General features: G+C 49.6%; 1 protein-coding gene across 1 annotated transcript in view; it reads left to right on the top strand.

Moving 5' to 3' along the window:
- LOC144784209 (coagulation factor VIII-like) overlaps positions 1-27,631 on the top strand; it is a 357,717-nt gene that overhangs the window by 126,693 nt on the left and 203,393 nt on the right. Inside the window, exons 2-3 of the mRNA XM_078662866.1 lie at positions 17,137-17,258; positions 17,490-17,612. Coding sequence (XP_078518992.1) covers positions 17,137-17,258; positions 17,490-17,612 — 245 coding nt within the window. The remainder of the gene's footprint in view (positions 1-17,136; positions 17,259-17,489; positions 17,613-27,631) is intronic.

Here is a 27,631-nt window from a genome sequence, read left to right as displayed (position 1 = left end):
TCCTCATGCATAATTCAGAAACTGTGCTATGAGACAGGCTGTCCTGCTGAGGAGATATGGAATGGTGTCATCTGATCAGTTAGGCGGAGCACAGTGAAGGAGAATAATCGTGTGGCAGCCATAAACAACAGAAGGGATCATTTTTCTGAAAAGCAGCAGCAGAAATAAGGCAGAAGTGACTAAAGGCGCTGCCCTTCACAAGGAAACCGAGCTACCGCTAGGAGCCGAGCTCCGTCAGCGAGGCTCGTGAAAATGGCGGTCCCGTCACCTCAGAGGCACACTAAATGCGTATCAGGGCAATTATAACGCTGCGCATACAGAGTTAGTCAGTTTGAACAGAGAAATAAGATCCCAAGAGCATTTGGGTAGGAGGTAGGCAAACCAGAAGTAGCTGCTCTCCGCAAGCGTATACAGACCGGAGTGCCGCTAGGAGCAAGGCTCCGTCAGCGGGAACCGGAAAATGGCCACAACCTCACCAGGCTCCGTTGGACATTTGGAGCGTGAAAGCAGTCCGCCCTGGCCCCGCAAAATGCATTCAAAGTGTCGCTCCTAAGCCACAGTCTTTCCCTCAGCTAAAGCAGCATTCCTGACTCCGCAGCCACATGTAGGAGTCACGTCATGCCCTCCTTTACCGCCGCTGCCCGGGAGAGTCACAGAAACGCCGCCATCTCCTGCGGGTGCTAGCCACGCCCCCCCTCCCTACTATACATTAATGCTATATTGATTGGATTCCATGATTGGTTCATTGGATTTACTGTCAGTCCCCAGTAAAGTGCACCAGGAGTGCCAGGGCTTGTAAATCCAAATGCTGCTGGTGGGCTTGCAGCACTGATTGTGCCACCCACAGGAGCCGCCTGGTAAAATGTGTCTAAGGTCTGCCATTGCAGAGCCTGCGTGCAGTCTGGTACTGTCATGCTGACTGGGCAAGTGCACCCACTTGCCAGTCCCTAAACCTTCCCTTAGCTTCATATTAGTCACCCCTAAGGTAGGCCCAGGGGCAGGGTGCATTGTAAGTGTAAGGGAGGACAAGCCCTGATGTGTGTGTCCTGTCCTAATAGTGAATTACAGCCATTTTCGTTTTTCACTATTGTAAGGCTACCTGTTCTCCATAGGCCAGAATGGGCTGTTGGAATTGATACACTTCATGATCCCAACAGACTCAGGGAACCCGGTAGAAATTCAAGTTTGGTATGCCTGAACTCAGAATAATAAAATATATCTTTTATTAAAGTTTATTTTAATATACTGTGTTTGCAAATACCACTTTTAGAAAGTTGGTATTTGCTTGCCTAACCATTTCAGCCCGCCTCTGCTAGGATGTGTATCTGCTGTCTGGGTTCTGTGTGTGACAGGGCTGGGGAATTCCAAGAGACAGGCTGGGCAGCCAGGTGGTAAATAGAAAGATTACACCAGGATGGGGGGGAGGAGTGCCCCTTGACTCTGAATAGGGCTGTGCTCTGCCACCACAATGCTGGCTCCACCTCCTGTGGAGCGTCTGATGTCTCTGCCCTGCACCCTGAAAGCAGAAGCCTGCATCATGTCAACAAAGTGCTCCGGAACTGGACTGCACAAGGCAAAGGCCCCCTGGCCTGAAAGAACAAAGGAAATGCAGTATAAATATAGGAGGCCTGCTCCTAAGAAATCCGATCCTGCTTGAACCACAAAGAACCTCTGCCCGACAAGAAGGACCTGGAAAAGCTGAAGGAGGAGTACTGTCCCTGGCCTGGGGGATTGGCCTGCAGTGGGTGCCTTGCTGAGAAAGGAGAAGAAAAGACTGAGAGAGACTTTGCAGAACTTGTGCTTGTGCTTCAACCAAATCTCCAAGGGCTTGTGGGTGACCTTGCCCCCTGAACGGAGTCCCAGGAATATTGGACTCCTCCTGTCTCAAGAGCTTCTGGACATTGCCCAAAACTTGCCCTGCCGCTGGAGGCGCGATCGAAGTGCGACTCGAAACCCTGTTTACTCTGCAGCCGTGTCCGCGGCCGCCCCGCACCTCATGGCTCCACTCTGTACGAGCCGTAACCCGCACTGGCCACTTCCGGGCCACCTACACCCCGCTGCACCCTCCCCCCGTGAGCCTCACTGCTCGTCTCGCCGCCCCGGCCGCTGGCAGTTAAAGACCGGAGCGCCCCGCAAGGAGAATCCACCCCGTACGCCAAAGCGTACCGGCTCCCCTGGCGCCGCACTCCAAAAACCGAACCCGCAGCCGCGCACTGAAGAGTACGGCTCGTACGCTCGAGGCGTACCGGCCGCCCCGTACTGCGCTGCTGGGTTCGGATTGGCATCCCCGCTGCAAGGCACGACGCGCATCCCGCGTCGCATTGTGAAGCCGATACGACCCAGACCGTCCGCTTCGCCCTGCAGCCCCGCTCAGACGCCCCGAACCGAGGCATCTAACCAAGCCAGGCCCACACTGGAGAAGAGCCCATGCATGCTCCTGGGACACCTTCACCTGCCGCATCATCCGCATCGACCCCTACGAACTTCAAGGTACTGTGAGAGTCGCCCCTGACTGTGTGCGCATCGGACCAGCGAGTCTGCAACGTTTTTTACTCTTTTAAGACACGAGAAAACCACGCAGTCAACGCGACACGCAGAGACCATTAAGACAAGCATTTGTGAAGTAAAACTTTGCCTTTCTAATAGTATTGTGGCCTAATTTTAAAACGTAATTGGTTCTTGTGCTAAGCCTTATATAAAGTAATTATTTTTTATACAAAACCTCATGTGGTATCCCTTTTGTGGTGTTATCATTGAATTACTGTATACACTTACAAATGCTTAACCCACAACGCTCTGAAGTTTAGTCTTGTCTGCTCGCGCCACGCAACCTAGAGGGTGAGCAAGGGTTATTTTAAAGAGTAAGTCCCTTGCCCTGACTAGAGGAGAGGGTCCCTGCTTGTCACAAGTCCTTACCTGTGCCAACCAGAGACCCCCCAATTCTAACAGTAAGTAAGAAAGTAAGTAATATTTTTATTGTACAATTAATTAAAACCTTTACAAAAGTTGGCCATCTCTTATAAAACTGTAAAACATCAATTTAAAAGACTGATAGTGTTAGACCTGACACCTTGGCGTGGGTCTCCCTTCCACTTTTTGTTGCTGTGCCTCATGTGTTTTGCTGGTGTTAGCTGCTCAGAGCACTGTGCCACTGCCAATCAGTGCCACAGTGCAAGTGCTCCCTGTATAAAATGTATCTATTGATTGGATTCCATGATTGGCTCATTTGGTTTACTGTCAGACCCTAGTACAGTGCACCAGGAGTGCCCAGGGCTTGTAACTCCAAATGCTGCTAGTGGGCTTGCAGCACTGGTTGTGCCACCCACAGAAGCAGCCTTGTAAAATGTATCTAAGGTCTGCCATTGCAGAGCCTGCGTGCAGTCTGGTACTGTCATGCTGACTGGGCAAGTGCACCCACTTGCCAGTCTCTAAACCTTCTCTTTACTTCATATCAGTCACCCCTATGGTAGGCCCCAGGGCAGGGTGCATTGTAAGTATAAGGTAGGACAAGCCCTGATGTGTGTGGCATGTCCTAATAGTGAATTACAGCCATTTTCGTTTTTCACTATTGTAAGGCTACCTCTTATCATAGGCCAAAATGGGCTGTTAGAGTTGTTACATTCTATGATCCTAACAGACTCAGGGAACATGGTAGAAATTCGAGTTTAGTATGCCTGAACTCAGTATAATAAAATACATCTTTTAGTAAAGTTTATTTTAATATTCTGCGTTTGCAAATAGCACTTTTAGAAAGTAGGTATTTGCTTGCCTAACCATTTCAGCCCGCCTCTGCTAGGATGTGTATCTGCTGTCTGGGTTCTGTGAGTGACAGGGCTGGGGAATTCCAAGAGACTGACTGGGCCAGCCAGGTGGTGAATAGAGAGATTTACATCCAGATGGGTGGGAGGAGTGCACCTGGACTCTGAATAGGGCTGTACCTTTCCACCACAATGCTGGCTCCACCTCCTGTGGAGCGTCTGATGTCTCTGACCTGCAGACTGAAAAGAAAAGTCAGAGTCATGTAAACAAAGTACTCCAGAACTGGGCTGAACTAGGCAAGGGCCCCCTGGCCTGAAAGAACAAAAGAATTGTGGTATAAGTATTGGGATCCTGCTCCCAAGAAATCATATCCCGCTTAACAAGAAGAAACCTCTGCCCGACGAGAAGGAACTGGGAAAGCTGCAAGGAGGAGTACTGTCCCTGACCTGGGGGATTGGCCTGCAGTGGTTGCCTTGCTGCAAGAGAAGAGGAAAAGACTGGAAAAGACTTTGTTCAACTTGTGCTTCCAAAGATCTCTCAGGGCTTGTGGGTGAGTTTGCCCCCTGAACGGAGACCCAGGACTATTGGACTCCCCCCGATTTCACAAGAGCTGCTGGAAACTGCCAAATCGCCCGTGCCGCTGGAGCCGCGACCTAAGTGCGCCTCGAAGACCTGACCGCTGTGAAGCCCGTGCCAGTTCCGTAGCTCGCAACGTAAAGGAAGGACTCCGCAACGCACCTCGCTTTCCCCCCTACGAACCGCATTGCTCAGCGCGCACCCTGCTGCTGATGTTGAAAGGTTGCAGCGTGTAGAGCGGCTGGGTACATCTCGCACAACCGCAACGTACTGTCCGCCTCGCACCGTGCTCGAAGGATTACTAAGGCGCCCGCTCTCAAGGTGCGGCGCGTACGATGCAATGAACAGCAACCGCACCACACAAAGCACCGTCCCCTCAAGTAACGCGACACTGGGCCCCTACGAGCCGTAGCTCGCACCACGAAAGGAGGACCTCGCCGCGTGTAACGCTTTGGCTTTCACCGCATTGTCTGTGATGAACTCTCCCATCTAAGGTACTGTGTACGACTCGCACTCCGTGTTTGAGCGCATCGGACAGAAGCGTCCGCTGCGCGTGTTAGACTCTGTTTGGTTCATTTCATCACCGTAGGGTCGAACTGAGGGATACGAATCGCACAGACTGTTTAAAATACGCACTTTAACAAGAACTCTTTTGCTAAAAAGTATTGTAGATTATTTCTGACGTTATTTGGTCTTGTGCTAAGCCTTTCCATAAAAGAAAATTATTTTTGATACAACCCTAGTGTGGTGTCCATTTGTGGTGTTGTCCCTGAGTTACTGTACGTGGTCACAAATGCTTGACCTATAACGCTTCTGAAAATAAGTCTGCTCGCGCCAAGCTACCTAGAGGGTGAGCAGGGGTATTTTGAGAGGGTAATCCCCTTGTCCTGACTAGAGGAGAGGGTCCCTGCTTGTCACAAGTCATTACCTGTGCCAACCAGAGATCCCCGATTCTAACAGATAGCCACAGTTAAGAACGCAGGTAAAATTACAAAAGATTCACTCATCGGCCTTGGTGACCCATAGTCCAGTTACTTCATTTTTGTAAGCGAAAATTTAGCAGCAGTTCCTAAGGTAGAATTACCCCCCTGGTCAGAGTTCTGGCAGCAGAATGAGGGCGGGCGATTGGATACAAGTTTAAAGTGCGAAATGCAGCAACAACTTTTGTGGCTCAGTGCAAAAAAGTCCGAGGTTAGCCCGTTGATGTTTTTCTTCGAGTCTTGGATGTGCAAGAGTGCTTAGTGCTTGATGTAATAAGCGCTGTCAAAGGCTCTACGTGATGGGTTAGGGGGCCGGCTCCATCCCGGTTCCAATGCCACTTCTCAGATAATCTGGTGGTATCTATTTTAGTCTGAGATCAGCAGCAGTTAAAATTTTTACCAGGCAACAGCTTAGTTGAATATCTTCACCAGAGAAACCTGCGAGCACCGCTTGCCTATAGGACAGTATTTGTTTCTTGTTAAAAATTGATCTCAGTAGAGATCGGCGCTCCTGCATTATAATGTGCACTATGTCCTCCTCTCCTTCCCCACAGAGACGGCAGATTGCCGGCTTCGGAGGGCGTAACCATGGGTGCAGGTGATGTGCAGATGGCAATAAGCCTAACCGAAATCTCAAAAACCTCTCTTTGGTGGTTTTGGAGGTTAGATTGGAGGTAATATTTGGGGTATCACTTTGCTGTAGGACTGTACAGTGAGCCAGCTGTGGGCGCGTTCTGTCACGGTGCTCAGAGACTGTGCCAGGTGCCCACATACTGTGCCAGGTGCCTACAGACTGTGCCTGGTGACTACAGACTGTACCAGGTGCCCACATACTGTACAGGTGTCCACAGACTGTGGAAGGTGTCCACAGACTGTGGCAGGTGTCCACAGACTGTGCCAAGTGTTTACATACTGTGCCAGGTGTTTACAGACTGTGCCAAGTGCCCACAGACTGTGCCATGTGTTTAAATACTGTGCCAGGTGCCCAGAGACTGTGCCAGGTGTCCACAGACTGTGCCTGGTATTTACATACTGTGCCAGGTGCCCAGAGACTATTCCAGGTGTCCACAGACTGTGCCTGGTGTTTACATACTGTGCCAGGTGCCCAGAGACTGTGCCAGGTGCCCACATACTGTGGCAGGTGCCTACAGACTGTGCCAGCTGTGCACAGACTGTGCCAGGTGCCCACATACGGTGCCAGAGGCCTACAGATGGTGCCAGGTGTCCACAGACGGTGCCGCGTGTTTACATACTGTGCCAGGTGCCCACATAATGTGCCAGGTGCCTACAGACTGTGCCTGGTGCCCAAGGACTGTGCCATGTGTTTACATATTGTGCCAGGTGCCCACATGTTGTGCCAGGTGCCCACAGGCTGTGTCAGATGCCCACAAACAGTGCCAGGTGCCCATGGACTGTGCCAGGTGTCCACAGACTGTGCCAGGTGTCTACAGACTTTGCCAAGTGCCCACAGACTGTGCCAGGTGCCCACAGATAGTGCCAGGTGCCCCCAGAATTTGCCAGATGTTTACAGACTGTGCGAGGTGCCCCCAGAATGTGCCAGGTGTTTACATACTGTGCCAGGTGCCCAAAGACTGTGCCAGGTGTCCACACACTGTGCCAGGCGCCCACGGTGTCCACAGACTGAGCCATGTGCACACAGACTGTGCCTGGTGTCTACAGACGACTGTGCCAGGTGCCCATAGACTGTGCCAGATGCCCAAAGACTGTGCCAGGTGCTCACAAACTGTGCCAGGTGTTTACATATTGTGCCAGGTGCCCGCAGTCTGTGCCAGATGTCCACAGACTGTGCCAGGCGCCCACAGTGTCCACAGACTGTGCCAGGTGCCCACAAACGGTGCCAGGTGTTTACATATTGTGCCAGGTGCCCGCAGACTGTGCTAGGTGCCTACAGACTGTGCCAGGGCAGGTGTCCACAGACTGTGCCAGGTGTCCACGTACTGTGCCAGGTTTTTACATACTGTGTCAGGTGCCCACATACTGTCCCAGGTGCCTACAGAATGTGCCAGGTGCCAAAAGACTGTGCCAGGTGTCCTCAGGCTGCGCCAGTTGCCCACAGGCTGTGCTAGGTGTCCACAGACTGTGCCAGGTGTCGACATAATGTGCCAGGTGTTTACATACTGTACCAGGTGTTTACATACTGTGCCAGGTGCCCAGAGACTGTGCCAGGTGTCCACATACTGTGCCAGGTGCCCACATACTGTGCCAGGTGCCTACAGAATGTGCCAGGTGCCAAAAGACTGTGCCAGGCGTCCACAGACTGTGCCAGGTGTTTACATCCTGCGTGCGGCCGCGCAAAGGGCGCAGGGAAGCTCCAAGGGTGCTACGGGTGAATGGAGATGGCGATGTTGTTGCTGTGTCCGGTGGGACCAGTGGGGTTGGTGGGGGTTAGGGGACAGTCATGAGAGTGCTGGTGGACAGGAACTGTGTGCAGTAGAAATCAGAGGGTTGGTGGTAATCCTAGGGCTGGTGGAGAAGAGGAGCCTGGGGTGCAGGCAGTGGAGATGGTGGTCGAGATGCCCCAGTGTGCCCGGGGCCCTCACTGGCAACTGCCTGTCCATGGACTCCAGGTGATGGTCCCTGCTGTGAAGGGGCCCCCTAAAGCACAGTGCCCTGTGTGCCAGGGGCCCTCACTGGCAGCTGCCTGTCCATGGACTGCAGGTGATGGTCCCTGCTGTGAAGGGGCCCTCTAGAGCTCAGTGCCCTGTGTGCCAGGGGCCCTCACTGGCAGCAGCCTGTCCTCCATGGGTTTCAATGATGGTCCCTGCTGTGGAGGGGCCCCCTAAAGCACAGTGCCCTGTGTGCCAGGGGCCCTCCCCGCTGCTCCCTTCCTTCACTATGAGCATGGTGTTCTTGTCCTTTGATGCCTTGAGTGATTGTTTCAGTTAAATGTTATTATAATATTTTATTTGGCTTGTAGAATGTATTGTAATGTTCCCCCTGGAGTGCGGATGTCTGAAGACTTAAACATTGATAATGAAAATTTTAATTTCCTGCTGTTTGGACTTGGGAGAAATCCGAATGAAAACATTGCTTGAGCAGTTCCCATGGAGCAGTGAGTCCTTGCATCCAGTCACCTTACATTCAAACAGAGCCCCCCCACCCCCGCGGAGGAGGGGCGGGGTTCCCTTCGAAGTGCCGTGTCCCTGGAAGGACGCTGGGATTGAGACGGGACTTTACAAGAGGGTTGATTTAAGTGCAAATGTAGAGGAGCCTGGAAGTGCAGCACTCGAAGTCTACGGTGACCTGGGAGAAGTCAGGTCTTCACTTAATGAGTCTGGAGAGGGGGCGTCTACTGTGAAAGTGGGACAAGTCAAGGAGACCTTGACTCAGGAGTCTGGAGAGGGGGCGTCTACCGTGACCCAGGAGAAGTCAAGGAGACCTTGACTCAGGAGTCTGGAGAGGGGGGCGTCTACCGTGAGCCGTGAGAAGTCAAGGAGACCTTGACTCAGGAGTCTGGAGAGGGGGCGTCTACCGTGAGCCGTGAGAAGTCAAGGAGACCTTGACTCAGGAGTCTGGAGAAGGGGGCGTCTACCGTGAGCCGTGAGAAGTCAAGGAGACCTTGACTCAGGAGTCTGGAGAGGGGGGCGTCTACCGTGAGCCGTGAGAAGTCAAGGAGACCTTGACTCAGGAGTCTGGAGAGGGGGGCGTCTACCATGAGCCGTGAGAAGTCAAGGAGACCTTGACTCAGGAGTCTGGAGAGGGGGCGTCTACTGTGAAAGTGGGACAAGTCAAGGAGACCTTGACTCAGGAGTCTGGAGAGGGGGCAGCTACCGTGACCTGGGGGAAGTCAAGGAGACCTTGACTCAGGAGTCTGGAGAGGGGGCGTCTACCGTGAGCCGTGAGAAGTCAAGGAGACCTTGACTCAGGAGTCTGGAGAGGGGGGCGTCTACCGTGAGCCGTGAGAAGTCAAGGAGACCTTGACTCAGGAGTCTGGAGAGGGGGCAGCTACCGTGACCCGGGAGAAGTCAAGGAGACCTTGACTCAGGAGTCTGGAGAGGGGGCAGCTACCGTGACCTGGGAGAAGTCATGGAGACCTTGATTAAGGAGACTCTAGAGGGGAGCGTCTACCGTGAAACTGAGACACGTCAAGGAGACCTTGACTCAGGAGTCTCGAGAGGGGGCGTCTACCGTGAAACTGAGACACGTCAAGGAGACCTTGACTCAGGAGTCTGGAGAGGGGGGCGTCTACTGTGATGTCTCCATGACCCCGGAAGAACGTCAAGTCTTTACCCTACGAGCCTGGAGAAGGGAGCGAAGGCCATGAGCAGCAAAGTGACAAGGCCCAGTGATGATGGGACCCTCGCCCTGGCCACAGAGGGACCCCATCACCTCTGCCAGTGAGTGCAGGAGAGGAGAGGCTTTACTCACACTCATGACTTCCAACATGCATGAGACCCCCAGCGTGGAAGAGGCATCTGCGGGACCCATGGGCATTTCTCATTCTTATAGTGGAAAGTATCAGAAGAAGCAGAAAGGAGAAAAAATCACTAACTTGTCACCTCAGAAAAGGACTCCTTATCAAAGAGCCCTATGAGAGCGGTGGTGCAGGAAATGAGTGATATACGGTTTTAATAAAAAACAGTATAACTGTGAATAACATTGTCAGGGTTAAATATTGAGTGCCTATTATAGTTATAACATATTGCTTTTGTGGTTTTACTTTCTGAACTCTAGAGATATACCTTGTGAGGGATTTCAGTCTCTCTCTCAGAAAATAGAAGTATGAATGTGGAGTGAATGAGAGTAAACACGCTGTGAGACACCACAGGATGAGAATTAACTCACAAAGGGAATAACTTTATTTGCTTCAAGAGAGCACTTACCCCAGTGTGAGTGAGGGAAGGCTGACAATTAAAGGATTGAAAGCGGCCTAACTGGCTCTCGAGCAACACACTACAGCCGTAGTGGTCTGGCAATTTCCTGATTTTAGAATAGTTGAGGGGAGTGGAGATGCGATGGCTTTCAAACAGTGTCAGTCCACTCTATGTATTCCTATGGGATGCATATTTACACAATATAAACAGGGGATATTTACACATTGAAGATTGTTGGTTTCATTTATCAATACCTTGTATGACCAGCTTCTCAAAAGTGAGTAGTTCTGGTGGCATCATGCCATTTGAGGGATAGAAAGTGGATGGTGGTCGTAGTCTTGTCACTGAGTCTTGTGTCATCGGTTCTTTATCTTTAAAAAATAATTTCAATCTTATCTTTCTAAAGAACTGAAAGAGTTCCTCTTTTGTGGTAAAGAAATTGGTTCTCTCTGTGATGACAAAGGACATCCCCTTACTCAAGAGTGAGATTTCTGAGGATGGCATAACGCGATGAGATAGATTAAAAATAGGGATAGTTTCCATTTGGTTCATGTCGAGATTGAGTAAGGTTGGCGACCCCACTGATAGTGTTTCCTGCGTGTTTGTCTCTCTCCTGGGTACTGGTACCAGGTTTTTGTCTTGGCCTTGCCTCCCCGATCTAAAAAAGGCTGACCTGGGTGATTGTCTACTCGGCTGGGGCCTGGTTGTGGGTCAGAATCGTCTGATCCCCCAGAGGATTCCGAAAATGTGACTGGTTGATTCCATCTAAATCTACCCCAGGTGTTCGGTCTATTTTGATTCCCTGCAGTGAAAAAAAATGTAAATTGATACTTGTATAGCGCACTACTCACCCGCAAGGGTCTCAAGGCGCTTGTACGAATACCGCTGTGGAACCCATCCTGGCTTTCCCTGTGAGGTGTCCACTCCTGGGCACCCCCAAGGTGGAGGCCAGGCATCCTTAGCGTTGTGGGGGCCGTTGTGGAGATTAAGCAAGCTATTGCCCAGAGTTGCAGAGTGGGACTCCATGATTGGAATAGGCACCGAGGCGAGAATGATCAGGTCCGTGGAATTTTTGAGCTCAAGACCACCGAGGCGGGGAATTGAACCCTGGTCCCGGGCCAGACCTCTGAATCAGGGTCTGCCGCTCTAACCATTGAGCCACACTTCTCCGCAGTAATCCTCTTTCAGGTATGGGTATGCTCTTTCTTTGAAAAGATCTTAATGTCCTTAGAGACCTTATCAGCTGTTTTTCTTCAATTCGAAAGAGTTGAAGTCTTCAATAGTTTTGTTTAATTTGCTAGCAGGGTTTTAGCTTCAGTAACCCCGTCCCCCCAAGAAGTTCTTTCTCTAACTCTTCTATTTCTTTGAGTTCAGCCTTAGCGTGTTCTATTGCTGTTTCCACACCTAACACCATCCAATGGCTGCAGCACAGAAACTGCAACCTTAGACATTGTATATGAATAAGGCACCCAGTTTTCTGTTTTTAAAGATTTTAACAGATAATATAGACAGAAAACAATACTTTCTTGTCTGTATTTATTTTCAAAAGAGGAAAAATACTGAAAATGATGCTTCTTTTGAGTGACTCTCCATGCTGCCTTTCATAAATCACAGGCCAACAGATGAGCACATGGAGACCACGGGGAGTTAAAATACAGGATGAGATTTCCTTAACTGCAGGCGTATGTATATATGAAATATAATGGTAATATTTACCTGTAGGTGTAGCGTTTTGTTATATTTGGCTGCTTAATTTGCTAAAATGTGTCGGGCATCAAGGTATGAATGCATGTTCATAGGTTAATTAAGATGTGGAAATATACTGTTTTCCCCAAATACAAAATAAATATGGATAAATGATCAATAAGATGGCCTTAAAATAAATATGGATAAATGATCAATAAGATGGCCTTAAAATAAATATGGATAAATGCAGATGGAAATAAAATACAAATAAAAATATAAACCCGGGAGCCCTGTGAATAAGGTACAAGGCCCTTCCTTATTGGTCAGGTAAAGAATAAGGTATAAGGGCCTTCTATATTGGTCCAGTAAAGAATAAGTTACAAGGTCCTTCCTTATTGGTCTATTAAAGAATAAGGTACAGGACCATGTCTTATTGGTCAGGTAAAGAATAAGGTACAAGGCCCTTCCTTATTGGTCCAGTCAAGAATAAGGTACAAGACCCTTCCTTATTGGTCTGGTAAATAATTAGGGACAATGCCCTTGTTTATTGGTCGGTAAAGAATAAGGTATAAGGCCCTTCCTTATTGGTCCGGTAAATAATTCGGGACAAGGCCCTTCCCAATTGGTCAATCAATCAATCAATCCGGATTTATAAAGCGTGGCTAATCACCCCATAGCGTATCCAGGCGCTTGCAAGTCCTAGAGGCTTATTCAAACAGCAATGTCTTGAGGGCTATTCGGAATTCCAGAAGTGAGGTAATGGTCCGGAGTTCCGTGGGGAGCTGTTCCAGGTCTTTGCTGCGATGTGGGAGAAGGAGCATCCTCCTCTTCTGCTTCTGTTGATGCAGGGAGTATGGTCTGTTCCACGTCTTTGATGCGATGTGGGAGAAGGAGCGTCTTCCTCTTCTGCTTCTGTTGATGCAGGGAGTATGGTCTGCTCCACGTCTTTGATGCGACGTGGGAGAAGGAGCGTCCTCCTCTTCTGCTTCTGTTGATGCAGGGAGTATGGTCTGTTCCACGTCTTTGATGCGATGTGGAAGAAGGAGCGTCCTCCTCTTCTGCTTCTGTTGATGCAGGGAGTATGGTCTGTTCCACGTCTTTGCTGTGATGTGGGAGAAGGAGCACCCCCCTCTTCTGCTTCTGTTTATGCAGGGGAGTATGGTCTGTTCCACGTATTTGATACGATGTGGGAGAAGGAGCGTCCTCCACTTCTGCTTCTGTTGATGCAGGGAGCATGGTCTGTTCCACGTCTTTGATGCGACGTGGGAGAAGGAGCGTCCTCCTCTTCTGATTCTGTTGATGCAGGGAGCATGGTCTGTTCCACGTCTTTGATGCGATGTGGGAGAAGGAGCGTCCTCCTCTTCTGCTTCTGTTGATGCAGGGAGTATGGTCTGTTCCACGTATTTGATACGATGTGGGAGAAGGAGCGTCCTCCACTTCTGCTTCTGTTGATGCAGGGAGCATGGTCTGTTCCACGTCTTTGATGCGACGTGGGAGAAGGAGCGTCCTCCTCTTCTGATTCTGTTGATGCAGGGAGTATGGTCTGTTCCACGTCTTTGATGCGATGTGGGAGAAGGAGCGTCCTCCTCTTCTGCTTTTGTTGATGCAGGGAGTATGGTCTGTTCCACGTCTTTGATGCGATGTGGGAGAAGTAGCGTCCTCCTCTTCTGCTTCTGTTGATGCAGGGAGTATGGTCTGTTCCACGTCTTTGATGCGATTTGGGAGAAGGAGCGTTCTCCTCTTCTGCTTCTGTTGATGCAGGGAGTATGGTCTGTTCCACGTCTTTGATGCGATGTGGGAGAAGGAGCGTCCTCCTCTTCTGCTTCTGTTGATGCAGGGAGTATGGTCTGTTCCACGTCTTTGATGCGATGTGGGAGAAGGAGCGTCCTCCTCTTCTGCTTCTCTTGATGCAGGGAGTATGGTCTGTTCTACGTCTTTGATGCGATGTGGGAGAAGGAGCATCCTCCTCTTCTGCTTCTGTTGATGCAGGGAGTATGGTCTGTTCCACGTCTTTGATGCGATGTGGGAGAAGGAGCACCCCCCTCTTCTGCTTCTGTTTATGCAGGGAGTATGGTCTGTTCCACGTATTTGATACGCTGTGGGAGAAGGAGCGTCCTCCACTTCTGCTTCAGTAGACACGGGGAGTATCTGCTGTTCCCGGTCTTTCATGTGATGTGGGAGAAGGAGCGTCCTCCTCTTCTGCTTCTGTTGATGCAGGGAGTATGGTCTGTTCCACGTCTTTGATGCGATGTGGGAGAAGGAGCGTCCTCCTCTTTTGCTTCTGTTGATGCAGGGAGTATGGTCTGTTCCACGTCTTTGATGCGATGTGGGAGAAGGAGCGTCCTCCACTTCTGCTTCTGTTGATGCAGGGAGTATGGTCTGCTCCACGTCTTTGATGCGACGTGGGAGAAGGAGCGTCCTCCTCTTCTGCTTCTGTTGATGCAGGGAGTATGGTCTGTTCCACGTCTTTGATGCGATGTGGGAGAAGGAGCGTCCTCCTCTTCTGCTTCTGTTGATGCAGGGAGTATGGTCTGTTCCACGTCTTTGATGAGATGTGGGAGAAGGAGCGTCCTCCACTTCTGCTTCTGTTGATGCAGGGCGTATGGTCTGTTCCACGTCTTTGATGCGATGTGGGAGAAGGAGCGTCCTCCACTTCTGCTTCTGTTGATGCAGGGAGTATGGTCTGTTCCACGTCTTTGATGCGATGTGGAAGAAGGAGCGTCCTCCTCTTCTGCTTCTGTTGATGCAGGGAGTATGGTCTGTTCCACGTCTTTGATGCGATGTGGGAGAAGGAGTGTCCTCCTCTTCTGCTTCTGTTGATGCACAGAGTATGGTCTGTTCCACGTCTTTGATGCGATGTGGGAGAAGGAGCGTCCTCCTCTTCTGCTTCTGTTGATGCAGGGAGTATGGTCTGTTCCACGTCTTTGATGTGATGTGGGAGAAGGAGCGTCCTCCTCTTCTGCTTCTGTTTATGCAGGGAGTATGGTCTGTTCCACGTCTTTGATGCGATGTGGGAGAAGGAGCGTCCTCCACTTCTGCTTCTGTTGATGCAGGGAGTATGGTCTGCTCCACGTCTTTGATGCGACGTGGGAGAAGGAGCGTCCTCCTCTTCTGCTTCTGTTGATGCAGGGAGTATGGTCTGTTCCACGTCTTTGATGCGATGTGGGAGAAGGAGCGTCCTCCTCTTCTGCTTCTGTTGATGCAGGGAGCATGGTCTGTTCCACGTCTTTGATGCGATGTGGAAGAAGGAGCGTCCTCCTCTTCTGCTTCTCTTGATGCAGGGAGTATGGTCTGTTCCACGTCTTTGATGCGATGTGGGAGAAGGAGCGTCCTCCTCTTCTGCTTCTGTTGCTGCAGGGAGTATGGTCTGTTCCACGTCTTTGATGCGATGTGGGAGAAGGAGCGTCCCCTTCTTCTGCTTCTGTTGATGCAGGGAGTATGGTCTGTTCCACGTATTTGATACGATGTGGGAGAAGGAGCGTCCTCCACTTCTCATTCTGTTGATGCAGGGAGTATGGTCTGTTCCACGTCTTTGATGCGATGTGGGAGAAGGAGCGTCCTCCTCTTCTGCTTCTGTTGATGCAGGGAGTATGGTCTGTTCCACGTCTTTGATGCGATGTGGGAGAAGTAGCGTCCTCCTCTTCTGCTTCTGTTGATGCAGGGAGTATGGTCTGTTCCACGTCTTTGATGCGATGTGGAAGAAGGAGCATCCTCCTCTTCTGCTTCTGTTGATGCAGGGAGTATGGTCTGTTCCACGTCTTTGATGCGATGTGGGAGAAGGAGCGTCCTCCTCTTCTGCTTCTGTTGCTGCAGGGAGTATGGTCTGTTCCACGTCTTTGATGCGATGTGGGAGAAGGAGCGTCCCCCTCTTCTGCTTCGGTTGATGCAGGGAGTATGGTCTGTTCCACGTATTTGATACGATGTGGGAGAAGGAGCGTCCTCCACTTCTGATTCTGTTGATGCAGGGAGTATGGTCTGTTCCACGTCTTTGATGCGATGTGGGAGAAGGAGCGTCCTCCTCTTCTGCTTCTGTTGATGCAGGGAGTATGGTCTGTTCCACGTCTTTGATGCGATGTGGGAGAAGTAGCGTCCTCCTCTTCTGCTTCTGTTGATGCAGGGAGTATGGTCTGTTCCACGTCTTTGATGCGATGTGGGAGAAGGAGCGTTCTCCTCTTCTGCTTCTGTTGATGCAGGGAGTATGGTCTGTTCTACGTCTTTGATGCGATGTGGGAGAAGTAGCGTCCTCCTCTTCTGCTTCTGTTGATGCAGGGAGTATGGTCTGTTCCACGTCTTTGATGCGATGTGGGAGAAGGAGCGTTCTCCTCTTCTGCTTTTGTTGATGCAGGGAGTATGGTCTGTTCTACGTCTTTGATGCGATGTGGGAGAAGGAGCGTCCTCCTCTTCTGCTTCTGTTGATGCAGGGAGTATGGTCTGTTCCACGTCTTTGATGCGATGTGGGAGAAGGAGCGTCCTCCACTTCTGCTTCTGTTGATGCATGGAGTATGGTCTGTTCCACGTCTTTGATGCGATGTGGGAGAAGGAGCGTCCTCCACTTCTGCTTCTGTTGATGCAGGGAGTATGGTCTGTTCCACGTCTTTGATGCGATGTGGGAGAAGGAGCGTCCTCCTCTTCTGCTTCTGTTGATGCAGGGAGTATGGTCTGTTACACGTCTTTGATGCGATGTGGGAGAAGGAGTGTCCTCCTCTTCTGCTTCGGTAGATGCTGGGAGTATGGGCAAGTGAGAAGGAGGCTTAGTGTAGTCCTCTCGTGTGGTGAAGAATAAGATACAAGGCCCTCCCTTATTGGTGCAGTAAATAATAAGGTACACGACGTTAGGTGCAAGACGGTTCCTTATTATATTTACTCTGCCCTCAGCCTGACACCGGAGGATCAGCAGGAACCAAACGTCTTCTGAGTAAATGGAGTTTCTGTTAAGTCATTAATAATTATGAAGCTCCCACCGGGCTTCTCTGCGCTAGCCAAGAGCATGAAAGGAGTGGACACGGCTGGTATTGGCTGTGAACTGGAGGACTGAAATCATTCTTCTCAGTCTGTACTGCAGTTATTGCAGGTCACTGCCTGCTTGATGGGGTGCTGGGACATCCATGTTTCCCCCATGGCTCCCCTTAATTATCATGGGCATCAGCCCCTGGTTCCCCCAAAAGCTGCCCTGAATCTGCCTGTGTCAGTTCCTTCTTGGTCTCCATCACACCAACTGCTGCACCCTGGTGGCTTCTTGGGTGGGGAGGGATCTTGGCTCTTGTTTACCAGACTACCCTAATACTGTCTTCTCTTCACAGAGCCTCAAGAGCAGAGACACATGGACCCAGCTCTCGGGGTATCCCCCGGTACAGGAAGGCCATCTACGTGGAATATACTGACGCCTCCTTCACCCAAACCAAACCAGGGCCTGCTTGGATGGGTGAGTGCTCTCGGAGGGTCCCAGGGGGTGGGGGCAGATAACGACGCCTCCTTCACCCAAACCAGAGCTTGCTTGGATGGGTGAGTGCGCTCGGAGGGTTACAGCAGAAGTGGACTGGAGGGGTCTGCTAGAAGGTCAATAATGTCCCTTCTTGGGCATTTATGGGGAGCTTAGATGACCACAACCACCATGGTACTGCGCCATGATGAACCCAATGTCTCTCCTTCACAGGTATCCTGGGCCCCACCATCCGGGCGGAAACCTACGACACGGTGCTGGTCTACTTCAAGAACATGGCCTCCCACCCGTTCAGCCTCCATGCGGTGGGCGTGTCCTACTGGAAGGAGTCTGAAGGTGAGTCGCAGACACGTCACTTGACCCACACGCACAACACCCAAAGTTTCAGCCCCCCCCCCCGAATTTTTCTGTTAGCATCCCCCCTGAAATGTTGCTCTAGTTGCGCCTCTGATGTGACCTGTGCATGTTTGTGAGCCATGATTGGTGGAAGTGAGCAATATCCAATGAGAAACTGGAGTGATTGGTGCATCATTTGACCAATGGATATAAAATATATGTTCTCTTTAAGGATAATGGAGAGAGATGATTAAAACTTTCCTCTTACTCTTGTTAGTAAAAGAGACTATTCTGGCCATGTCGCGGGCTTCAGCTTGACAATCCAAGTTAGAATGGTTGAGGCCACCATGGTCAGTGTTATACTTGCAAAAGGTAACGCTTTGGGTGTGAGGGGAGGAGAGGAGAGATGGAAAGCCTTGGGCTACTTCCGATGGGACTTGACTTGCCCAGGAAGGACCAGGGCCCTGTATATATTTGAGGACAAGCTGCAGGGCATGTTGAGCCATGAGATACTACAGTGGCGCCCAACCTGCTAATGCTGGCACCCTCTCTCATCTGTTCTCTTCTGGGGGTGAAGGGAGAGCTCGATAGGGCATATTGAACCATGAGATACAGTGGTGCCCATGCTGTGGATGCTTGCACCCTCTTTCATCTGTTCTCTTTCGAGAGTTTAAGGCTTCCGGACACTGTGGGGCAGATCCCAACCTGAAAACTCTGATGGATACTATCGTTCAGAGCTCCCTCCTTTATCCTCAATTCCTCGTTGTCGGGGATTTTAACATCCATATGGATAAGGAGGACTGTGTCCCTGCAGAGATATTGAGGTCCACATTAAATGCAGCCAATCTGAGACTTATCAACAATGGCCCCACGCACAGAGCGGGCCATACGCTTGATTTAATTTTTTCCAATATTAACAATGTGGTGGCAGAGGCGCCATTACCGCTAGTCTGGTCAGACCATTCACTTATTCCATTTAAACTAAATTTAGCGGCTGACAGACCTGCGACAAGCAAGTGCTCCTTTATGAAGAGACATTGGAAGAAGCTAGTCCCTGCTACCATGGGCCCAGTTCTGGCTCAGAATACACCTACTCTTACTTCGAATGTCAACACAGATGCACAGCTGTTTAATGACTGGATCAGGAATATGGTGTCATCCATTGCACCGGCAACACACACAATATCCAAGCGGGATTCCCCTTCCGCTCCCTGGTTCTCACAGGACCTCAGAGTAGAGAAGACAGCGTGTAAGAGGCTGGAGAGGCTTTGGAGGGCAAACTACGGGGCCCTAGAAAAAGCCTGATATAAGGAAGCATCCAAAAAACTGCAGAAGGCCGTTAGAAAGGCAAAAAAACTGTTCTATGCAGAATCAATTCAGCAGGCAGAACACTCGAGTAAAGAAATATTTAAGGTGGTACAGTCCTTCTTTAAACCCAGGTGTATTGAGAGGGAGGTTCCCCCGTCGACCACTCTGTGCGATAGCATTTCAGATTTCTTTGACTATAAAATTATGCAAGTCTATGAGTCCTTCGGGCCAGAGAAGAAAACAGTGAAATCGGACCTGGCTGTCAAAGTGGTGGATGGTGAAACTTTGGCACAATTCCACCCGATAGCTCTGAGCGTGGTTATGCAGGAATTAAGCCGCTGTAAATCAGGGTCACCTGATGACCCCTGTCCACCTAAACTCTGGAGCACTATAGCTGACTTTGTGGCTTCCACAATACAGCAGATTTGGAATATGTCCATCTCCTCCGGGGTGTTTCCGAAGTTATGGAAACATGCCACTCTCCTGCCGCTAAAGAAAAAAACAAATGGGGATCCCAAGGACCTTAGTAATCTTCGTCTGATTTCTCTGTTGGCAGCACCGGGTAAAATGTTGGAGAAAGTAATCCAGCGCCAGTTAAGTAAATTCATTGAAGAAAACAGGATATTGCATGAGACGCAATCTGGCTTTAGGCCCGGCTTCAGCACTGAGACAGCACTAATTGAGGTGGCAGAATCAGTGAGGTGGACGATGGATTCAGGAGACTCAGCGATGCTGGTGCTCCTGGATCTGTCGGCCGCTTTTGATACGGTCGACCACGCTAGGCTGCTGATGCGACTGGCTGAGATAGGCATCCAGGACCAGGCACTGGGGTGGATACAGTCGTATCTGACTCAGAGAACACAGAAGGTGGCGCTGGGGACAGTTTCTTCAACACCCAAGGTCCTCAGCTGTGGCGTACCTCAGGGGTCGGCACTCAGCCCACTGTTATTTAATATATACCTGGCTCCACTTTTTACGTTGATTGCCAATTGGGGGGTCAAGGCAATATCATATGCCGATGACACCCAACTGGTGTTTCCGTATTCGGAGGTGTCGGAGGCGTCCTTTTCGAGTTTCAAGGGCTGTCTCCAAGATGTTGCATGCTGGATGAACACAAAAAAATTTAAACTTAATGCAAACAAGACGGAAGTGATCTTTTTTGGCAAAGGCACCCCTCCACCCTCAGAACTTTGGTGGCAGGCAGAGATGGGACAGGCCCCTTCGCCTAGCCAAACGGCAAAAAATCTGGGGGTGCGGTGGGATGACAGTTTGTCCTTTGCCTTGCACATCCAGCAAGTAGTTGGCTGCTGTCTGAGTAAGCTGAGGAATCTTCGCAAAATTCTGCGACTCCTACCAGAGGGCTGCCGAAAAACAGTAATCCATGCCACAGTGACATCTAGGCTGGATTATGCAAACGGCCTCTATCTGGGCTTACCTAAGTACCTAATTCAGCGGTTGCAACTGGTCCAAAATGCGGCTGCGAGGCTGTTAATGCGGATCCCTTTGAAGCATTCGGTCTCTCCGCACCTTCTCTCACTTCACTGGCTACCAGTAGCCTGTAGAATCAAATTTAAGGCACTTACGCTGGCCTTTAGAGCTCTGTATGGCACCTGCCCAAATTATCTGAAAACTCGTCTGCCGAGATATACCCAGGCCCGCTCTCTTCGCTCCAACTGCCGCGTTCAGCTTGTAGTTCCACGAGCAAAAAGGGCTCGGTTGGGAGGACGAACTTTTTCTGCCAATGTGGCGGCACTCTGGAACATCCTGCCCCCAGCTCTTCAGCAGGCCCTCTCCGAGCTCTGCTTTAAGCGGATGATGAAGACCTGGCTTTTCACCCAATCGCGCTAGGCGCTAATACTCTAGTCCTCATGGTCAAACCTGTTCTTTTTAGCGCCGGGACACCTCCTTGTGAGGTAGCTGTTCGCGCTTTATAAAATGCCATATTATTATTATTATTATTATTTACAAGCACCATGCGCCACTTTTGCGTCACTTTTCCCATATTAAAATGGATGCAAGAGTGGCGCAAGGGGCTTGTAAATCAGCCCCTGTGTGTTTGGGGTGGCAGAAGGACTTGTTGCTGGCGCAATGCTCCTTATAGGGCTGCATCTTTCACTTAATTTGCTAAAACCTGACAGGCATCAAAGGAGGAGAGCACGTTTATCAGTTAAATTAATATGGAAATTCACAATTTTATGACTCCATTTGTTCTTAAAAAAGAAAATGGATATATACCAATAAATTAGCCAAAATATAAAGATGGTTAAATACAGATGGAAATGTTAAAAAACAAAATAGCATAAAGCCACGGACACCAGCATTTTCCACCGGCACTACGCATTGTGAGGAGGAGGGGTCTCAGGGTACTGCAAGCCCCAGCAGCCTCCAGGCCGACGCCACCTTCCAGCGCCCGGAGGCGCTTAAATTCATCTTGCAGCTCCCGCAGCGCTCTGGCTGAGGCTGGGCCCTCTCCCTTGGTTTCGCCCCATTTTACACAGCATTATGAATGGACTGCTTTGTCGTGGCCGCACCTAATTAGAGCAGAGGCAAATTGAGGCCTGGACTTCCACAACAACGTTAAGGGCAATCGCAAGATAAACCGTAAGTGACTCAAGCCCCTTCTTTTCCTTCAGCCGCATTTATTTTAATAGTTCTGTCTGACCTTCTTTTTGTCCCCACACAGCGATGGATCGCCAGACCCAATTGTGTCGGAGGGGGAACTTTGGTCCACCGACTTGACACCATCAGCTTGGGTAGCTCCCATGTTAGAAGCAATACGTTGCCAAATTCGAGACATTATGACTGAGGAACTTGACCACATATCCGCTCGTCTGGACCTACTTACCATTAAATGCACTTGCAATGCTTGGATTGTATCTAAGCCCTCCACACTGGCAAGTAAGATCGACAAAGTGATTGCAGATCCAGCCGAATCCACTTTTACTAGCAGGGACCCAAACGCCATTCAGGAGGGCCAAATCAAACAGCATGAGAAAGGCCATACAGAAAGGGGCACTGTATCTGGACACGAGGGTACCACTGAGCCACTTCATGATAAGGAGGGCACAAAGAGACTGAGAGGTGGGGAAGCAATGGATTTGCCCCTATAAACCTTCCACCAGCCTCCGCTCCTTACGTCATCGTTCTTACAGGAGTTCCATCTCTTAAAGAAGTCATTTTGAGCTAAAAAATAAATGTTTACATCTGTTTGCCAGACACAGCCAATTTAATTGTGCCAATGCTGATGACAAACGCGGCGAAACAGGCTGCAGTTGTGTGTTGTTTGTGGATGCTGTTATGAACCCTATGTCGCTGCTGATTTAAAGAGCACGCTTGATCGACTTTTAAAACATTGTAATTTGCACATTATTCTTCTGTTTCCGCGGCTGATTTTAAGAGCACGCCTGACAAATATTCTTAAATTATATTTTGCACTCTGACTGTGTAATTACTTGAAGTTGCTTTTACCTGCACTCTTCTGCCCTCGTGGCCCCGTTCCGCCCCGGCTTGTGCCGTTTGTTGCGGAGGGCCAGCTCGAGGAGTGCACTTCCTGCTGGCTGACACCACTTCCGCCCTGCGCTGAGTCTTTGCAGGTGAGCGGTCTAGTGCTCCCTCCCCTTTTAGTACTTAATGGCTGCATGGAGGAAGCGCAGCGGACGAGCGCAGCGGGAGCGCCGACTTCGCGCCGAAGTCGCGCACAAGTCAAGCCCGTCTGCGCCCGTCCGCGGCCGACCGGGCCTAGGGCCCTGTCGTAATGCTCAACGCTACTCATATTCTTCCACCGACCTGCTAGGATTAAATACATTAGGGCCTATCCCTGCCCGTACTGTTAGGAGGGCCCAGATTTGTGGCATTTTTGTCCCCTCTGATGTCCAGGCCTTTATTCCATTACACGCCCCCCCTTTGGCCCCCCTCTCAGCACCGCCGTCGATCTCTGCCTCACTATTCATTTACTACCTTAATACCCTCTCCCTTATCCGCCACCAGCTTGAGATTTTTCAACTACTACATCAGAGCAGCATTGATATCCTTCTGTTAACCGAGACCTGGATTACGGAGGATTCAGGTCCCGATGTCCTTGCTGCAATACGCACGGGTTACTATATTATGCATGCCAACCGCCCTGGTGGAAAATCGGGTGGCGGGGTAGCGGCTATCATTAGATCCCAATACAAATTTTCTGAGATTACCGTGACTGCCATTCCTAAAACTGAATGTTTAGCTCTTAAATTCTCTTCGGATAAGTCTTCCTTTATTTGTGTTATTGTTTACAGGCCCCATGAACACATGCCCCTTTTTCCCCCAGCTCTTCAGCGACTTCACTGCCCAACTTGCGATCAACCACGCCAATATTCTGATTATTGGCGACTTCAATTACTGGCTGTCTGATGTCCATGAAAGTCAATCTTCCATCGAATTTTCCGATTTATTAACTAGCATGAATTTCTCTCAGCATGTTCATTCCCCTACTCACCACAAAGGTCACATTCTTGACCAAGTTTGGACTGCCAACCTTGACATCTCCCCTCCAGCTAATTTTCCATGTTTATGGTCCGATCATAGCTTTGTTTCCTTTCAATTGCATCTTCATATATCATGCTCTCCTCCCCTTGCTAAGAATCTTCTTGCCCGCAATTGGAAAAGATCAAATTCCCTCGACTTTCACGCCATCTTGGCTTCCACTGCACCCTTGCCATTGGATTCGCTAAATGATCAAGCCGATCATTTGGACGAATGGCTTCGTCTTGCTAGTAACAAAGTAGCCCCTTTTAAAAATATCAAAGCCAAGCGCCCTCACGACGCTCAACGCTGGTTTACGGACCAACTCAAAATTGAGAAACTCGCTTTGCGGCAAGCCGAACGCCGTTGGCGCCGTAACTATGATCCACAGCTTGAACTTTTTTATATCAACTCCCTAAAAGTCTATAAAAAGTCGATTATGACAGCTAAAACGGTCTACTTCTCCCAAAAAATAATGGACTCCCACAGCAAAACCAAGGACATTTTTGCAATCGTCAATGAGCTCTCTTTGCCCGATAGGGTCACCCTTCAACCTCAACCCACCCAAATCCTGTGCGACTCGCTCAAATCATATTTTATTGACAAAATCATCACCATAAAAAACAATATCCCGACCCCTGCATCTCCTCTTGCTCCTTCCCTTCCCCCCAGGAACCCTAACACCCTGTCGGAGTTTCCTCCGATCTCCCTTCAGGAATTTTCCTCTCTTCTTTCCAAAGTCAGCTCAGGCTCCCCTAACGACTGCTGTCCTCCTTTGATCCTGAGAGAAGCTTTTCTTGCTTGTCCGGGCCCCCCACTGGCATTACTTAATAACTCTCTTGCTATCGGGGAGGTCCCCCGTTCCTTCAAACAAGCAGCTGTTCTACCTATTTTAAAAAAAACAATGCGGACCCCACAATTTTAAGTAATTATCGTCCCATTTCCCTCCTTCCCTACTTAGGCAAGATTTTAGAGACCTATGTTACCCGCTGCCTGAGTTCCTTCATAGAAAAATCCTCCTTTCTCGACCCCCAACAAGCCGGTTTCAGACCCCTCCACTCAACTGAGGCGGTCATTGTAGCAGTCATGGACGCCCTCAGGAAAGGTGCAGATAAAAACATCTCTCAGGCCCTTATCCTTCTAGACCTTTCGGCTGCATTCGACACGGTCGATCACGTCATCTTGATCGACCGTGTCCACAATGCCGGCATTCAGGGGGTGGCCCTCAACTGGCTCAGATCATTCCTGGACCAGCGTTCTCAAGCTGTTCACCTGTCTACTTTCTCCGCACCTCTCACATCTCTTTCCTGTGGTGTTCCCCAAGGTTCTGCGCTATCCCCTCTTTTATTCAATTTATATCTTCAACCTTTACTCACGTCCCTCCGTAAATCCCCTATCACAATTTTCAACTATGCGGATGATCTTCAGTTAATTTTCCCGATTGACTCTTCTCCTTCCACCCGTCTTAATTTTCAATCCACTATGCTGACTATTGCTGAGTGGATGTATCACAGCCAACTAAAATTGAACCCCACAAAAACAGAACTTGTACTCATAGGGGGTCCCACTCACCCCTGGAATTCCACCTTCTGGCCAATCGCCCTGGGGGCGGCACCCACTCCTGTGAGAACAGTGAAGAGTCTGGGGGTGATTATCTCTGAAGACCTTTCGATGAGACCTCAAATCAACTCGGTCACCTCATCCTGTTTTTTCCATCTTAGGCGGATACGCAAAATCAGCTGGTTTCTTACCAGGGGGGCCTTAATCCAAGTCATCATCGCCCTTATCACCTCCAGGCTCGATTACGCCAATACGCTGTATGCAGGTATTCCCGCATGCCACCTACATCGGCTGCAGCTGGTGCAGAATCAGGCTGCCCGCCTGATTTTCCGCCAGCCTAAACACCAGCACGTCACTCCCCTCTTGCGCAGTCTTCACTGGCTTCCGGTCTCTAAGCGCTGCATTTTCAAGCTGGCATGTTCAGTTTTTAAAGCCCTCTCCGAGGCAGCTCCGGCCTTTATTTCATCCGCCTTGACACGTCACATCCCCCTCCGAGCTCTTCGCTCTGCATCACTCAACCTCCTGGTGGTACCCAAATTCAAACGCAAAAAACACGGCGGTTTGAGCTTCTCTGTTTTGGCCCCTGTCACTTGGAACTCCCTGCCACCTACACTTCGTCTATGTCCCAGTTATGACTGCTTCCGCAGTTTACTAAAAACCCGGCTCTTCCAGTCTGCCTATGACTAACCCTCCCCATCCTTGATCACTGTATTTGTCAAGAGCGCCATGAAACCATTGGTGAAAGTGCGCGGTATAAATAATTTTAACGTAACGTAACGTAACGATATACTCCTGACACTTAGAGCGGGTTGGTTGGTTGGGCAACAAACCTAAAGATTTCAGGGGGGACTGCATTACAGTTAATTTCAGAAACCCCACTACTGTGTACAGTCTATTGCATTCAAGCAATTGTTTTCCATTTATAGGTACAACTATTAGACTCTCCCCACTCACCCATTTTTATGTACCAGCAGCTTTTCAGGTTGAAAGGGACAATCCTAGATCGAGGCCTCACACATGGCATCAGAATTGGCAAGGTACAGGGCAGGGCTGCCCATTTGTCCCATTATATTCCAACGAAGGCAGGGAAGGTCCCAGAGTTAAATACCACACATGGCGCCAGACACGGGCAATGACAGGACACGGCCTACCTTTAAAGCAACCCCATGTCTTCAACCTGCCCCTGGCAAATAGATTTGGGGCCTTAGAGGAGGTCGATTGACTCTCTATTATGGGGAAACCTTGGGCTTATCATGCGCTGGATCACCCAATGGGAAAAGCCCTGGATCCCAACCAGAAGTCACCTAGTTGCAAAGAAATTAACCCCACCTTGATCACTGAAAACACCTACATTCGGGAAATCACTCTCCTTGATCGCCCACTCAATCCCAATTTCATCTGCCAGCCCTAAACCTTCCCCTACCTTCATGGTCTTACAATCTGGCATTATTACTGACCCATTAGCCCCGATCTACCCATGTGACAGCAGGGGAAACAAAGACAATGTAGCTAGGGGAGCAGATACCACAATACATTTTGATCCCCCAAACAAGCACTTAGCAATACCTCCTGGCACTGCACCTAAACCAGCCACTGCTATTCAAGCAAAGATTCTAGAGCAGGGAGATCTTGCAGGCAGTAATAGAGAATCAGACGAGCTTAAGATCATGTCCTGGAATATGGCAGGCATTGAAAAAAAGCTTGACTGCCCTGATTGGGGGATATTTGTAGATAATTGTGATACCTGCATGTTTCAGGAAACCTGGTCGGTGGTGAACTCAACCCGTAAGGGGTTTGCTTCAATCCACATACCAGCTGTAAGTAAGGGACGAGGTAGACCATCGGGTGGGCTTTGCACATGGGTAGGGAGCCATCTTATATGCAGGACCACTCTAGTGCTACACATCTCCCCAGACATAGTCTGACTTGTACTGACAATTCTGAGTTAACAATTGCTCTAATTAACATATACTCAAGTCCTCAACAAAAGATTTGGGTAGTAGTGTTCCCGAAGGAAACGTCCGCACAATTCTTTAAAGTACAATTGTATTGTATATGCACATAGTACACGATATATATAGAAACAGTCAACACAATTAGGTATTGCTTGGGTGCTAAAGAAATTCAAGGCACCTACTACCCCAAAGGTGCTATAGGCAGACACAAAATGTGCATGCCACATAAACAATTGGGAATTGAAATTCTAATTACAGCACTCCTAATAAGTATATATGTATCTGTTTAGGCTACCATGTAGAGCCCTCGGCACAAGAAAGAATTCACGCTGTTATGTGAAATAGACTGACAGATAGAACATAAGTCCCAATAAATAAAGGGGGTCCAGATATTCCCGAATGAATTCAAATAGAGTCCAAGTTGAATTTCTTCAATATTTTCTTTATTCAAGTTTCATAAAATAGATTCTCCCAGCACGTAAATCGCCAACACGTTGCAGAGGGCTCTACATGGTAGCCTAAACAGATACATATATACTTATTAGGAGTGCTGTAATTAGAATTTCAATTCTCAATTGTATATACTCAAGTCCTGTTTGAACAGGCCGGGAGTTAGCAACCTTAGAACAACTCAATAATTTGCTAGCCAGCCTCCCGAATAATGCCTCAGTAGTAATGGGTGGCGATATAAATTGC

The sequence above is a fragment of the Lissotriton helveticus genome, chromosome 10 (genome assembly GCF_964261635.1).
Source record: "Lissotriton helveticus chromosome 10, aLisHel1.1, whole genome shotgun sequence".
In the NCBI taxonomy this organism is placed as follows: Eukaryota; Metazoa; Chordata; class Amphibia; order Caudata; family Salamandridae; genus Lissotriton; species Lissotriton helveticus.
Note: the sequence above shows the minus strand (reverse complement) of the source record. Positions and strands in the feature narration are given on the sequence as shown.